The sequence below is a fragment of the Nipponia nippon genome, unplaced genomic scaffold (assembly GCF_047370975.1).
Source record: "Nipponia nippon isolate SJK-2023a ecotype South Korea unplaced genomic scaffold, ASM4737097v1 scaffold_10, whole genome shotgun sequence".
Lineage (NCBI taxonomy): Eukaryota > Metazoa > Chordata > Aves > Pelecaniformes > Threskiornithidae > Nipponia > Nipponia nippon.
The window spans coordinates 8,690,063-8,705,198 of NW_028262291.1; the positions used below are offsets into that span (position 1 = coordinate 8,690,063).

Genomic DNA, 15,136 nt, shown 5'->3' on the forward strand with positions numbered 1-15,136 from the left:
GAAGTTTATTTCTAGGATATCTGTCTTCCAGCAAAGACATCATGCTTGTATGAGTTTTCTTGTGATATTGATACAGATTTCTACATGCCAAAATTTATTAATGTACTGTTGGTCATCTTGTGTTTCAGTGGTCTGAGTGTACATGCATTCTAGAGCCAGAAGTCAAAGTTCAGTTAGTAGATTTGGTGTGTGCAAGCGCTGAGAACAGTGCTAATCAACTCAGAGTCAGAATAAGTATAGAATTTTATACTTTACAGTCTTTGTTAATCACTGATATAACACTTTTTGGCAGCACAGTTATTAATCTCTTATTTTCGGGAGCTGTGAATAACGAAAAAGTGCGCAAACTGTAGCTCTCTATGAAACTAGTACAAGAGCCTAATATCTAACTTCTTTTACCAAAGTAAAATGTATGGGTAATTCTGTGATTTTCTGAGCAGTAATTATTAACAAATGGTGATAAATATTTATGCCATGTTTCTTAATATTTTAAAATCCTTTGGAGATTAAGTAGTAATGACAACTGGTAAATATTTGTATATTGTGAAGTCGTTACCACATTGTGTGATAATCTCTCAGAAAATATCAAGAATTATTTCATCTATTGAATATCCAGCCAGTGTTTCATTATAGTGCAATGTGGCTGCCTACGTTATAGCACTAAGCTTACTTCAGCTTTATGACAGAATGTAACAGAAACAAAAAAGGCACAACCAATTTTTGAGCTTTTTTTGAAAATTCACGCACCAAAATTTGCTTTAAGTTCATAAGGTTCGTATTACTTTGCATGAAGTCGCTTGCTTGCTATTATTATTGAGACCTTCTTTCAAATGAAGTGTCAGGGTTACTGGACTCACCTGTTGGGAACAACAGAAATTGTTGTCTACAATTACAGTTTTACCTAGATGTAGGGGGAGTATCTGAATTAATCTTCAAATTCTGTGCTGTCATACAGATGAATGTATGCAACTCACTGTTTAAACTGGTTTTGTCCCAGTGCTAGCAGTCATTTGTAAGTAGTTTTTTTAGGTAATGAAACCCATTTTAGGATTCAATGTACTAACTCTTAAATAAATGTTTTAAAATGAAATCAGTGATGGGATTTGATTACCAGAATGTAAAGGTACAGAAGTCAAATATAGCCCTCTACCAAAATATAGACCTAATGTCTCTTTGAAAAGACATTAAAATACCTTATTTTCAATTCAATATATAAATCAGTATTAAAACTACGTTAATGTATTGATCAGAATAGAAACGCAAATATATGAAGCCCATGTGATTCAAGAGCTTAATGTATTTATACAGGTGCCAGTTAGGTCTCATTGTAGATCTTTAACATGAGTCTCTTATTTTCCTTTTAAATTTTGAGATTGTTTATAAGTACTATGTACAAAAGTTGAAGCCGTTCTAAGAAAATTTTCCATTCTTTGACTTTTCTTTACTTAATGCAGCACGAGGACTGAGAATTTAAATATTTTTATTGCGTAAATTTTGTGAGGTTTTTAATATCTTTAGAAAGTGACAAAATAAAAACGGGAGGACATATCTCTGGGTGTTAGAAAAATTTTGACAGGAAATCAGAGGAGAACTAGAAATTAGAGCAGAGTAGAAAAGACAGATTTTTTTTTTCCTAATGTGAAATCCAGATGAACCAAGATTGATTTGATTAATAGTAGTAATGATAAAATTGTGGTACATTAAGAACTCAATCCAGTAGAAACACCCAGTATTAATTTCAGTACGTAAGTTTGAGCATACAGGCTATACATATATTTGTGTTGATAGAATACCATGCTTAATACTCAGACACAGAAGATGATACATTTTGAACTGCTTTATTTGTAAATACGTATTTTTAAACATGCACAAGTCATTACTCAAAGCTATGTACATTCTGCAAATAAATTAGTAGGACAAAGTAATCTTTTTCCATAGTTGCCTTTCCCAAAAGCTGGTTAAACACATATGTATAGTTCCCATTTACATATGCAACTAGCTACATGGATTTGCTTGAGACACTGTTTTGAAACTACACTTTGGTTGAGCCCAAATATTGCACGTTAGCACTTAAAAGAAAATGTCTGTCTAAAACAGTGAGCACAAAGTAAGATATAGAATGGATGCCCAGCCCAGCCTGCACAACAGGGTTGCTACCATGTTGTTAGAATAATTACATTTTGGCTGAACTAACTAATTTAGAAAAACTGCAGTACATCTAGCAAGACTGAAAACTTTCCAGGACTGGGTTGGGTTTTTTTTTATTTTTTAGTGCAATTTAAAACAATACCTCTTCTAGCTGCCAACAAACTCTTTCCCTGAATCTCCCCATTCCTGGCTCCCCTCCTAACCATGTCCTGGCTCACCTCCAGAGCTGCCAAGTTTATGCCAGAAGCAGGAGGTAGATTTGTATGGGGCTGGAGGAAGATCTGGAGCTCTGTTAAATTTTCGAGCCCAGATGGGGCAACATGATTTGTGTGTTTATGTCAGTATGCCATACATCACAACTATCTGTGTGCTGACGTCAGCTTTGATTGGACATTAATGTGCTGAACACTGCAAACTAGAAAATACATGACAGATACAGATCTATGGCAACAATGCCACATAAGCAAATGTCTATTTGGTGTGGCGATTCACTGTGCAAAATATTTCCCAAGATACACTGCATTAAGCCAGGAGAATATTTTGATACACTTTAAAAACAAAATCAACATGGGCAAGCAGACTACAATTTAAGAAAGCAAACCTGTTCGGAAGAAGAGCTGAAATCAACAACGTATTGAAGTATGTGTCATTAGGCAAATATTGAATTGCTATCCCTCACTTTAATCTTTCCAGAATTAAGACCAAATAGGAAAGATGCTATTCTTACGATTTACAGAACTGTGAATGATGAAGATACCTTGCTGATGGTTGAGCATCTTTCTATCCACAGTTTTTGTAACCCATTGTTATCAAAACCAGCAAGCAAAAACGTTAAGGGACAGCAAACGTTTTTTTCAAATGGTAGATTATTTTCTCTATGCCAAGAGTTTAGTTTAGCTTCCAGAAATCATCAGTGTTTATTTATTTGTGTAACAATTTTGTATTTCTTGCTTATACAAATAACATCCAGCAGCCTGCTGAAGAACTGGCAAAATACAGTAATTTCTGGTCTGTGGATTTATAGAGGTCACTGGCTACTTTAGATTTATATTTATACCATCTTTATGTGATTGCCCCTGTAGAATAATGTGACCAAAAGTTTCCATTAAAATACAGCATACTGTCTCTCTCTTCCTAGAAGAGGAAATAATTTGCAAGTCAGCTTTAATATTTCAGGGCTGGATATAGTAATGAAGTTTAAGGATTGATGTGTAGGCAGTGGTCTTTTACCTCACATCTCTTATGTTATTCCTCATAAAGGAAATTCTGTAGTATAACCCTGTTTTATCATTATCCATCATTAGATTTGTAGGTAAAATTGAAGTTCCCCGATTCCATGGGGATAGATCATTTTGGCCTGTGCACAAGTAGCAGCTTTGAAAAGAGACCAGTCCACAGGATTTAATGCCATCTGGCCCATAAGGTGGGGAAGGGAGGGGGTGTAAAGGTACCATGGGATCGGTGGATTTAGGCCTTGCAACCTGAGCAGATTGGGCTGTGCAGGACAGGCCACAAGTTACTTTATGTAGCGGTCAAAAAACAGAATTCAGATTACTCTTTGATGGGAGTAGGAAATGTTCACCTTTCACGTCTGCTTTGTAGGCTTCTCTGTGGCTAGGAAATACGCTGTTATTGAAATGTGGGTTCATGAAAGCAATTGGTGTATTGATCACCATTCTAAAAAACCTGTATGTCAGTACAATACATAGACTTTTCTAACGTATCTAGGGATGTTTCCCTTCTCTCTGCCCCTAATTACTTTATAAATTGTTATTCTCAAATAGTTTACCAGTATTTAAATTGACCTTTCATAATAAGCATTGGACATATAGTTTATGAAAGAAGTGCAGAATCTAAAAAATGCTTTAAAATTAATAAAAAATACAAAACTGTAATTTGGAGCTACAGAACTAATTCTTTATACTTGGAATGGGTATTTTGAGGGTATGATGGATATAGCACCTACAGCCATCAAGAACAAGAGTATACCGGCTGTCCAGGCACCTTTAAGATAACTACTTCTTATCTTAAAGAAATATTTTGCTTTTTAGCACAGATTTGTCTTTTTTTTTTTTTTTTTGCTCATGAAATACTGACATCATCAAAGCATTTAAGAACATTTTATCCTGCGTTACCTCTGAAGATCTCTGTTGTGACCTTTGAATGTTGCTTTCTGCTATATAAAATTAAGTATAGAAAACTGTGTGGAAAACAGCCATTGTTGTGCAAGACGTAAGGCATCACTTATAAATTACAAATATATTGAGAAATGGTAATGCAACTTGAAGCTTTAGATTCAGATGTTGTGTAGAGAGGAACTTTTAGAAAGAAAAATACTGGAGAACATGCTTTGGTTTTCCATGTTGTGTGACTGATGACCAAAATGAATAATCATGTGGGTTGTGCTTGCTCGAAATATTCAAGGTGGTATGCCTAAGCATATTAAAAAACAAGGTTTTCAGAACACAAACAAAAGCTGGGCGTCTGACTCATAGTAGAAGTCAATGAGAGGTGCTTAACTGCCACATAGCTTGTAAAGATCTCTGATGTGAGCAAATGCTTGTTATGAAGATTTAGGAAAATATGGATTTAGTGCTGAGTTAGCCCTTTTATGGTTTCTGCTTGTCAAATGTATGTTTTCCTTAGACAAATTTTGAGTCTTTTTTTTTTTTTAAAGAAAAAAGCCCTCTAATGTAATTTCTAAGTATTGATGACCTATTTTTTCCCCACAGTTTGTCATTGAGAAGACCAAGGCTTACTCTATGAACATTAATTACCTTTTTCATCACATAGGATGTGTATTTTGTTTCCATGTCTTACAGAATAAAGCAATTATGGAACGTGTAACAAACTTGTCAGATATGGTAGTTGGTCTTGAATCATTTATTGGCTCTGAGAGAGAAACCAATCCATTATACAAGGATTACCACGGTAAGTTCCGTCTTTAGCAATGCAAAAAGTCTGCCCTGAGTGTTTCTAGGGCACTTAGCGGCTTACCCTCCAATTGGGTATCTGCTATAAAGTAGCATTTGATTTCATTTTAGAATATACCTTTTAAATGTTTCTCCTTGCTAACCAGTCTTGAGTTAGGAAAATTTTCAGTAAAGTGCATTAAGGCTGCAAAGGAAACATGGCAACTCCTTGCATGTTGTCAAGCCGTATTACTGAGGCATGGCTCAATCAGATGTACATCTCAACAGGCAGGCTTTGGGGAATTCACATGCAGAGGAGGCTTGGCAATCATCTGACCAGCGAGCTGAACTTGTCATGAAATCAATACTTTTGATCTGCCAAGTTTTAAATAGAGAACACGGAAAAACATATATTATATTAAGGTGAATAAACTCCTAAATGATGTGCTATATAAACTTTATTTAAAAATAATGTTCTATTTTTCAGCTTTAAGTTACAGCACTTATGCATTTAAAGAAACGAATGTGGATATCTGTGGCATGTAAAATATGAAATTAATTCTGGTAAAAAGTCATGTAGCCTTTCCAAGTGATCTATCTTCAAAATGTGTAATGGTGTTTAATCTTGCATTTTGTTTTTTAGCTGTTGCAGCAGAACTATTTAAATTTTAAAAGATCAGATTAGAAGTTATACATAGCCAAAGCAGTGAATAACAAACAGTTTTAGCTAATCTGGAGCGGTGCTCTGAGTGTGCATAAATTACAGCTGTTATTATTGTGATACTACTGTAGTTCCATGGAAACCTTCAGCTGAAAGTAAACTGCTTATCCAAAACCTGCTGTAAACATGTGAGAATGTGGCAGTGTTTTCTGTAGCAGAATATATAGCAAAAGAAGCAAAGATGGTGTTGAGACACCACTGTGTGTATGCAGGCTGTAATTAATAAATCAGAGAAAAATCTTTTTGACTAGGAAAATAGTGCACATTTCATTATCTGGAAAAAGGTGAATGAAAAAGAAACCGTGAACAAAAGCTAGAATAATTTGCCTAATTATTTTTCCAACTGTATAATTGTGATGTGGCATTTGTTTATGCTAACATAATTCTGTCAATTTGATACTCCTTTTCTCAGTAGTGAAGAGATCCTTTAAGACAATGTGTGTTTTAGCAGTTATTTCCTGGTTTCCTGTAAAAATGTATGCTAAATCATGTTTGGTACTACTTAATAAAAATTCAATGCCAATATACATAGTTTTTGAGGCTTAGGCAACCTTAATTTAACATTCTAAAACCAGGTATTTTTAATGGTTTTAACTTCGTGGATTCTTTTTGCTTAAGAATATATTTTAAGATGATTTATTTACTGCAGATGATGGAACATTTTGACATTACTCAGGAGAAGTTTGATTAAATCATTTCATTATTTAATGAATCCTGCATCAATAATTCGATTAAGCTGCCTGCCAATTTAAATGATTGAAAAGTCAACAAAATAACAAAAGAATGATACAGATGATCCTTAAATAAAATTTTTAGAATACTGTACATAAGCAACCCTGTGTTATACCTGCTGTTCCTATATATAATAATTATGTTTTGAACTCAAAAGCCAAACAAATAATTCTTATATGTCACCAGACTGGAGGCAGGGATAGAAGGTTTCAAAATGTAAAAAGATTTTTCTAATATTATTGAGAATTTTTGCAATTAATACCCAGAAAAACTATGCGTTTTAAAGTATTTCAATTCTAGGCAACTTTCTTCCCTTATTCTTCCTTTAAAAAAAATAAATAAAACCCTGAAAAAATACTTGCCTTATTTTAAATTAGGGTTTTAGTGTTTGGGGTTTTTCTCACAGCTGCCGTTTGCAAGTAAGATGTCTTTTCTAAATGTTCAGTATTTCCATTTAGACGCTGGCTTTATGAATAGCAAATATAGGCCAGTAATTGAGAAGCCCTGTAGAATTTTCCTGGTTTTCAGATGTAGAAAATCACCCTTAGGTTGTTCAGAAACTATATTAGGCTGCACAAAAAACCATCCAGCGTCCTTGTCAGAAAAAATCAGCTTGAGTTGCAGCTGACAGAATGCAGAGCTTGCAGTGCACCTAGTACTGTTAAAAACATCTGAACAGCTATTTAAGCCTCCTGCATGAAGAAAACATATTTCTCCTAGGATGGCATAGGGGTTAAAATGTATTGAAAAGCATGATCTAAATTGGTGTTTTCCGGAAACTTTTTTAAAGTCATTTTCAGGGCGCAAAACAAAATACTTCTCATTAGAGCTTCAGTGGTTATCAGTAACCCATAAGCCTTGTTTTGCTGGCTGCTTACTGGTGCATTTAATAAAATAAAGATCACTCAGTGGTGCCGTGGGCAGCATGCAAGGTGATAGCCATATTTGCTTACTGTAAATACAAGAGAAAATCACACACAAACCGGCTGTAGTTTTGACAAGTATTAAGATCCCTCTTTACATCTGTACTTCTGTACCAAAGTGCAATTAGTTTTCCTCGCACAAGGATTTCTGTTTATCTTATTCTGCTTGATTACTTGAGTATAATCGCACCGTTTGCTTCATTGCTCCTGGTAGTAAGCTCCAGTTTAAAAAGGGGAGGATGAGTGTGTGTAAATATACAGAATTCTGCTGTAAGACTCTAATTTATGCATCTGGATGACAGCATTTCTTAATTTTTTTCCCTCCTTTACTCTTTCTTTCCACAAGGTTTGGTTCACGTACATCAGATTCCTCGGCTTAATAGCTTGATCTGTGATGTGTCAGACACGAAGGACCTTGCTTTTAGATTAAAAAGGAAGCTGTTCACCATTGAGGTAAGAGAAACAGTTTTGTTTCACTATTTAGAACCCAAAAGATGGAGCTAATCCCATCTCTTATGTTTCATTTTGTGAAATACATAAAATATGCATCAGATGTTGTAAATTCATTTCATTCTGGTTTTGCTGTTCAGAACGGTTTTATAAAATACTGTAATATGCCTTCTAATTAAAAATGTCTCATTTGCTGCACTAAATCGGTCCGTTATAAATAGTTTATTTTGGTTTAAAATGTACATAGAAAGTAGGCCACAACCTTCAATAACAAAGCATGACATGTTTCTAAGGATGTCAGGAGCATATTTAATTAAATGTTAATGACTTGCTCTTACTTGTGTTAGTGGGTGGGAAAGTAGCTACATGTTATTACCCCAGTAGAGGGATTTTAATGTATAATGCTGCCTAAAATTGTGTGTGGTATGAGGGATAAGTGTCCTTATCAGTATTCAGAAACCATTTTCTTTGCATTACTGAAATCACCTTTCGCTCTTTTATGTCATTTTAAACACAGTATCATTTACACTAATGTCCTTAAGTAAATTTCCTACTAAATTTAAACTTTTTTCTGTGACCTTTATGCAGACAGTCCTGATAGAAGGCAGTAATACAAAAGATGTATTTCATTTTAATCTTGCTAAAGAGCAAATGAACATAGCACTATTAAGCAATTAGAGCTGATGTATTTATTAACCAAGTAATGCTTAGAGATGGAAGATGGCTTTCAGGGTGATGTGATAGTCATCGGTACAGTCTGCGCAGATTTTTTTTAACAAAGACATAAAACAGCTAAGCATCCCTGACAAACCATTTTGTTTAATCTCTTTTCAAATGAAAAGCTCTTTAGCAGGCCACTTGTCTTAACTGCTTGAAACCATAAAAAGAGAGAATTGCCACCAATAAATTAGCATATTTTTTACTCCATCACCAAATGATGGTCAATGTGGCTTGGCACTGCTTTGGTGTTTGGGACTTCACCCTTAAGTGACCACTTTGGCCCTTATTTGACCCTCTGCCCTTTTTAGCTGGCCACTTGATAAGGTAACTTAAGGGTTCTCCCTCTTCACTGCCCCCTCCCCTTCACAATTGCAAGTAGCCCTAACCTATAAATCATTGAAAGGGCCCTATCAAGTGACAAATTAAGGTGCCCTCCTCCTAATTAATGGTCATCAATGTCTTTAATTATCTAATCCTATTGAGAGTAGTTAATAGTTAATCAGGCAGCCAGTTCTTCACGCAGGTCATCTCTGCATGAGTGCTAGAAGTTTCTCAACTAGAGGTATCCTCTTCAGAAGCCACTTAAAGGCAAATAGATGAAGGAGGACTTTTTTCCCCAAGACATTCCTTTATAACGTTTCTCACTTTCCAGAGAATGCGGTTAGTGAAACCAGGCGTTGTGAGGTATTAAACCATTTTAACAACCACTTTTGAGCGGTACATTAGAAACAAAAACCTTAATAGCCTGTGTTTGGTTTTAAAATACAAATGTTCTTACTGTTTTCAGAAGTGCAGAGAAGCGTGCACTCTCATTTCACAGTGTAGTAAATTCTCATTTATTATAGCTATGAATTAGAATATTGGGGAGTTTTTTCCTCACTGTGAATCCTGATTCAGAATATAATTTTTTCTGTCAGACGCATTTGGGATTCTAATTTGTAATGTAATTTGGAAGGGTAAAAAAAAACCTTAGCAGGAGGCTCTGTAAAAAGAATTGAATTAGCCAGGGAGCAGAAGCGTTGGAAACAGGGGTGTAACGGAACTCTTGAAACAACCTGTTGCCCTAGACATGTGTAGATGACCCACTTGTATAATTTCTCCCTTCATTGCTCAGCTGCAGCCCCTTTTGAATAACTTCAGGTTTTGTTAGAGATATGCTTTCTATAAGCTGAACTGACACAAACTAGCCCTTTTTGAACATGTCAGATCACTGTCCTACTGTGACCTTCCTGTACACGTTTCACTGATCTATAATACGTATGTTTTTCTTCCTCATACTATTAGGGGAGGCAGACTACAGCTAGGCTGACTAAAGCAATGAGGTCAATAAGAAAATGGGAGCAGGGGAAAATTGAATTAAGAAGGGATGTGAATACAGTCTTCTAAAATGGGTTTCTGCAGTTAGAATGTGATGAGTCAGCAGTCAGTTTTGGTTCTGGTGGTAAAAACATAAAGCAGCACAACAGTGCGTCACAAGCAACAGTGTGCTTTATACAAAGTACAACTAAGTTTATGACTTCTTTAGTATGTAGCTTAAATGTGAAATGAAAATATATTTTGAGTATGTTACAGTTTTTGGAAAGCTTCTGCTTAGTTAATATACACAATTTAGGGTAAAAATACTTCTACTTGAAATGCCACTTTAAAATCAAATTACGTAAGAAAAGTTAGAAATACGAAATCTATGATTTATAGCAAAATTTGTCCAAAAAGGGTGTTCATCATTAGACCATTCTTTTTTTACAGTTTAAAATAAGGGCATGGGACGTGGATTGTCTCATCTCTGGATTGCTTACCAGTGAAATAACTCTTTATGGTTTGGCCCTCATCAGTAAAAAACCTTAAATGTCAAATCCATTTTATTAGATTGCAGTTTTGTGGGAGGGACTCCGCCTCTTTATAGTCTGAAGAATCATTTAACTGTTTCAGTTTTTCCTGTATCTTCTTCGTCAAAATAAGATTGACTGAAATGTATTCTAAAAGGATTGTTTTTAAATTCAGGATGAAAATCTTTTTTAATGAATATTTATAAGTGTTCATTTTCCATTTGTAAATTATGAGGTAGACCCTTTCCAGGAAAACTCACATGTTTATGGTGAAAGGTGCAGTAGCTGCATCAAGCTTTCCCAAATCTTCACACGTTAGTTACTAGAAATATATTATTATATGCAATATTATCAGAGATCTATCTTATGTGCATACCACTTTAAAGGACACAATTTTGAAGTTAGCCTGTCTAATCCTATTTCTTCCCACTTTGGAATCTTAATTAGAAGGAGATAAAAACCATCATTTGACTAAATTATTGTCTTGAATCTGTAGCAAAAGGTATAATCCGCAATTGGGCCAATTAGTGTACCCCATAGTTAGCTATGCTGAGGCAGGAAACTTGATTAGATCTGACACCAGCCTAGTTCCCACTGTTGTTTTGCCAGGTATGATGGTCAGACTTCAAAGGGCTTGAGGCATCAGCAGGGCAAGGTTTGGAGGCCAGCTTAGGTCCGGTCGTTAATCTCTCTGCTAAAACCACAGCAGCCCTCGCACAAAACAAGCTTACACGACACAATCATGCGGTATTAAAGTTTGGGTTGAGTCATGCCAATTTGCCTTTGATTTTCTGATGATTGACTAAAAGATGGCTACATGACTAGACACATACTGAAAGTTTACTGATTAGGTAAGTTCCCCAAATATTTGAAATATTTTTTGATTTCTCAGTTAAATGATATGACACCTTCATCTTAATGAAACTTTTAAGCAGAATTGTTCTTGAAGTACTTTTTGCTTTGTTTGTAGCTCTGAATGTAACTTTTATCAACATTTGATAAATTTTGTAGGAACATTATATTCATAGTTTTATTTGATAGAACTTTATCTCTATTGTTCCAAAGCCTCCTGTGTCAAAACTAAAGGAATCTGTGCCTAAATTTGATTTTTTCCCTCCTCGTAATTTCTAAGGAAACATTGCTTGTCTTTGTTATTTAGGTGCATTCACAATTACTTGCAAAAAGGGAATTTCCTCTTAATTATTTTCCACCTCACCATTGAGTAAAGCGCTCTTCCACAGCTGTGATTACATAAGTGTTCCTTTCTTTTGCAGTCTGATTTGTTGAAATATTGCAGTAACAGTGACATGTTTCCATTCTGAGAAAAGCCTAAGGCTGCTTTAGTATTATTCCAAATGATTGAAATTGCCATCTTGCTGACTTTCCCTTGGGCAGCTTAAGGCCTGTTTACTTTTGTATTTGTTTCACATGTTTCCTCTGAGTTTGGCTGGCAGGACATCATTACCTGGTTTGACAAGGCAGTTGGAGAAGATTCATATTTGATTAACTCCCTTTGTTACTGACTGGTCAACATAAACCTCTGAAATTATGTATTTAAAGTTAAAACTTTCGATAAATTCAGATAAATGTTTGCAAATAGGAAAGTTTGTAAGGTTTTTTTTAATTCCCTAGTTCTGCTTTACTGCTGATTTTTTAAGTCTTCAGGTAGCAGTCGGTTGTTAATAGTAGAGAATAAGCTTTTTCCTACAAGTAGTATAATATAGTTTGTCTAATAAATAGTTGTTGTGATTTTTTTTTTTATTTGGGTCAATACACAAGTAAGAGCCAGCTAATACGATTTTCTTTTCAATGGCTGTATAACACCTGTGCAAACCAGAATAACAATCTTTAAAAGACGGCTCAGTGTCACATAGACAAGAAGCCAAATGTCATATGCTATATAAAGAATTGCCACACAGCAAAAATAAGTAAGTTTCCAGAGCTTAATGTATGAGTTCAGGAGATTCTTTTCTGAGAGGTGTTTCCTAACAGGAGGAGAAGAAAGTCAGAATTAGAGGAGTTCTGTGGCAGGAAAGTTGCTGGTTTCTCAGTGGCAGGCAGATACAATATGGTACTATGGAGCACTCTGCAGTGCATTTTTCCTAGTGGTAATTGCCAGAGTAAAAGGTTATGTCTTTGGAAGGAAACATAATCGCAAAAGCCAGCAGTTGAGTCTATACGGAATTTAAAATAAATGTATGATTCCGAAGGCATTAAAATAATGTCCTTTCTTCATCTGTCAATAAATGACTATAAGAAAATTAATGATTGCCAAACTAAGCAAGATTTACTTGCAACTCCAGATATTCATATGTATGTTATGTGTCCAACATTGGCATTTGGAAGAGGATTTAAAACTCTTTTCTTTTAAGATGGTGAATTTGGCAATTAAAAACAGGGAATATATCTTAGGTAGCTTCCATCTGAAATCCCCATGTTTCTACTTTTTTTTTTTTTTCTTTCATTCTATCCCTTTTCATTGCTTATTTTATACAGACTATACTGTGGTAAACTTCTTATTTGCAAAGGAGAAGTGCAGTTAGCCACTGCTACAGATTATTTACCAAAACAGGTGGGTAAGACCAAGTCAAAACTGATGTCTGCAGGGCTTCAGTGTGGTATTGGCATAGCACAAATTTGGTCCTAAGTGACTCAGGAGATGGTGATGTCACAGAGTGCCAGAACTCTGCTCCCGGAAACTTTTTGTAATTATTCATTACACGCATCAAGAACAGGTATGGACATAATGGTTTAGGGTTATTTGTGAGCTGTTTCTTCTGGAGGAACAAATTAACTCTGTCACCAGTACATATGGGATCAGCGTATATTTAAAATACGCACACCTGCCATCCCAGCCTCTGTATCAGCGAGAATTAGAAAGCGTCCGTTGCACCTCTAATAGCATCGCTTCTTACAGACTTCTTCCAACAAAATTTGAAGCAGCCTTCATTAATGACTCACCCTAATCCTGATTATATTTCACTGATGTTTATAAAGTTGAGTCATTTTGTAAATAAACAAACACATTAATGAACAATTAGGCAATATTTTTAAGAAAAAGAATCTGTGAGCCTGAGCGCTGACCAAAGGCAAAACATTGGTTTATTAGAAATTTAAGTAAGGTGATAGTTCTATAGCAATTGGTCAGTAAAATACAGAAATGAATTCTTTTTTGCCGAGCCAAAGTTCACACTATGTAACACCAAAGCTAATATACGCTACACGATACGTGTTTTAATACCGGGAGCTTAGTCAATATACCTTCCTATATAGATAAAAGCAACTCTGTATTTTAAGATCGTGCATTGATGACATTACAAGACTTGACCCCATGTGAGGGCCTTATAACCTCAAAATGGAACCTGCTTTTACCAAGCCAGAGGGTAACATGGTTGTGACTGCCTGACTGCCCAGTGCCTGGAGCATGAATGAAACTTTACAGGTATTCCTGGTTCTGAGGTGAGATGGAACTTCTCTGAAGTATTACAGAAAGTGTATTTCTTTAATTTTCTAATGTAATAAAATCTTTGGGGCCTCTCGTCCCCATGTATTTGAGAACACAAGTACCCTTGGGGCTTACGTGGAAAACTCTTTCTCCTCAGCCTGCCTTGAGCAGATAGCACCATACCTGGCAAACTCTAGTACTGGGTGCTCCACTTCAGCTCAGGGACTCAAATGCAGGGAACTCTGCATATAAAACTAAACTTTCCTACAGAAAGAGGTAAAACATTGTAATTAAATTCAGCTGAAATTTATGCCAGTCAAACCACTGTTGCATTGATTTTTCCTGTCCATTTTCCCTATGATATTAATGAAGACATTACCACTGGCTTATTTAAACATCGATCAAAAGATAGTAATTATAATACCATAACATTTTCTTGATCTAAAATTAATAATACTGCAAAAAGATTCTCCTGCAAAACTAATTCTGTAATAATTCCAAGCTCCATTCTGCATTATTTCATCTAGTAGCCAGTTCAGGTTCTCTTTACCTGGTATGGTGTACTTCACTGAATTGTTTTGTCAGATGCTGTCAAGCCAACCTACCATTGTTAAAGAAAATCAAACTAAATCATTTTGGCATGAGCCTTCCAGGAATAAGGCACAGAATATGAAGGGTTTGATGAAATCAAGGATTTGATTTCAATATTGTAAAAGACTGCCTGTCAAAAATGTATTACATTCTTTCAAACAATTTTGAATAAATAAGCGTGTTTAAAATGGTGACAGTACAATTTAGATAAAGTTTTGGGAGATATTTTTAAATTATAATAACTTGAGGTAAAACAATACTTGAAGTGCTCCTACTTAAAAAGAAAAAACCCTCTGAATGCTAATGATACATAGAACTGAAATCAAGTAATAAGTTTTATGCGACATATGGAATTTCAGAACACTTGTATCTTGTGAACACATGGAAAAATTTAATTTGAAAATGTCACCTTCTTATTGTGTAATACAGAATAATGTAAATTAAATTATTTCGATATTCTGAACTTGAATACAGGAAGGTGCCGTTAACTTTTAGATTGCATATAAAAATTTGTAATATCCTGAAATTTATTTCATAATTAATTTTGTTTTATGGGTAGTTTGACATTATACAAGTATAACATGAGGGCTCCATTCAACTTTTCAAAACTTTAACACTTATTATACAGTGCATCTGCTGTTCCTTGTCCGTAAACAGAATTCATATAT

The 15,136-nt window shown here is 35.1% G+C and overlaps 1 protein-coding gene across 2 annotated transcripts in view; it reads left to right on the forward strand.

Annotated features, from left to right (window-relative positions):
• ELP4 (elongator acetyltransferase complex subunit 4) overlaps window positions 1-15,136 on the forward strand; it is a 152,204-nt gene that overhangs the window by 60,969 nt on the left and 76,099 nt on the right. For both annotated transcript variants that reach the window (XM_087746727.1, XM_087746729.1), the window contains exons 8-9: window positions 4,971-5,079; window positions 7,783-7,889. In XM_087746727.1, coding sequence (XP_087602853.1) covers window positions 4,971-5,079; window positions 7,783-7,889 — 216 coding nt within the window. The remainder of the gene's footprint in view (window positions 1-4,970; window positions 5,080-7,782; window positions 7,890-15,136) is intronic.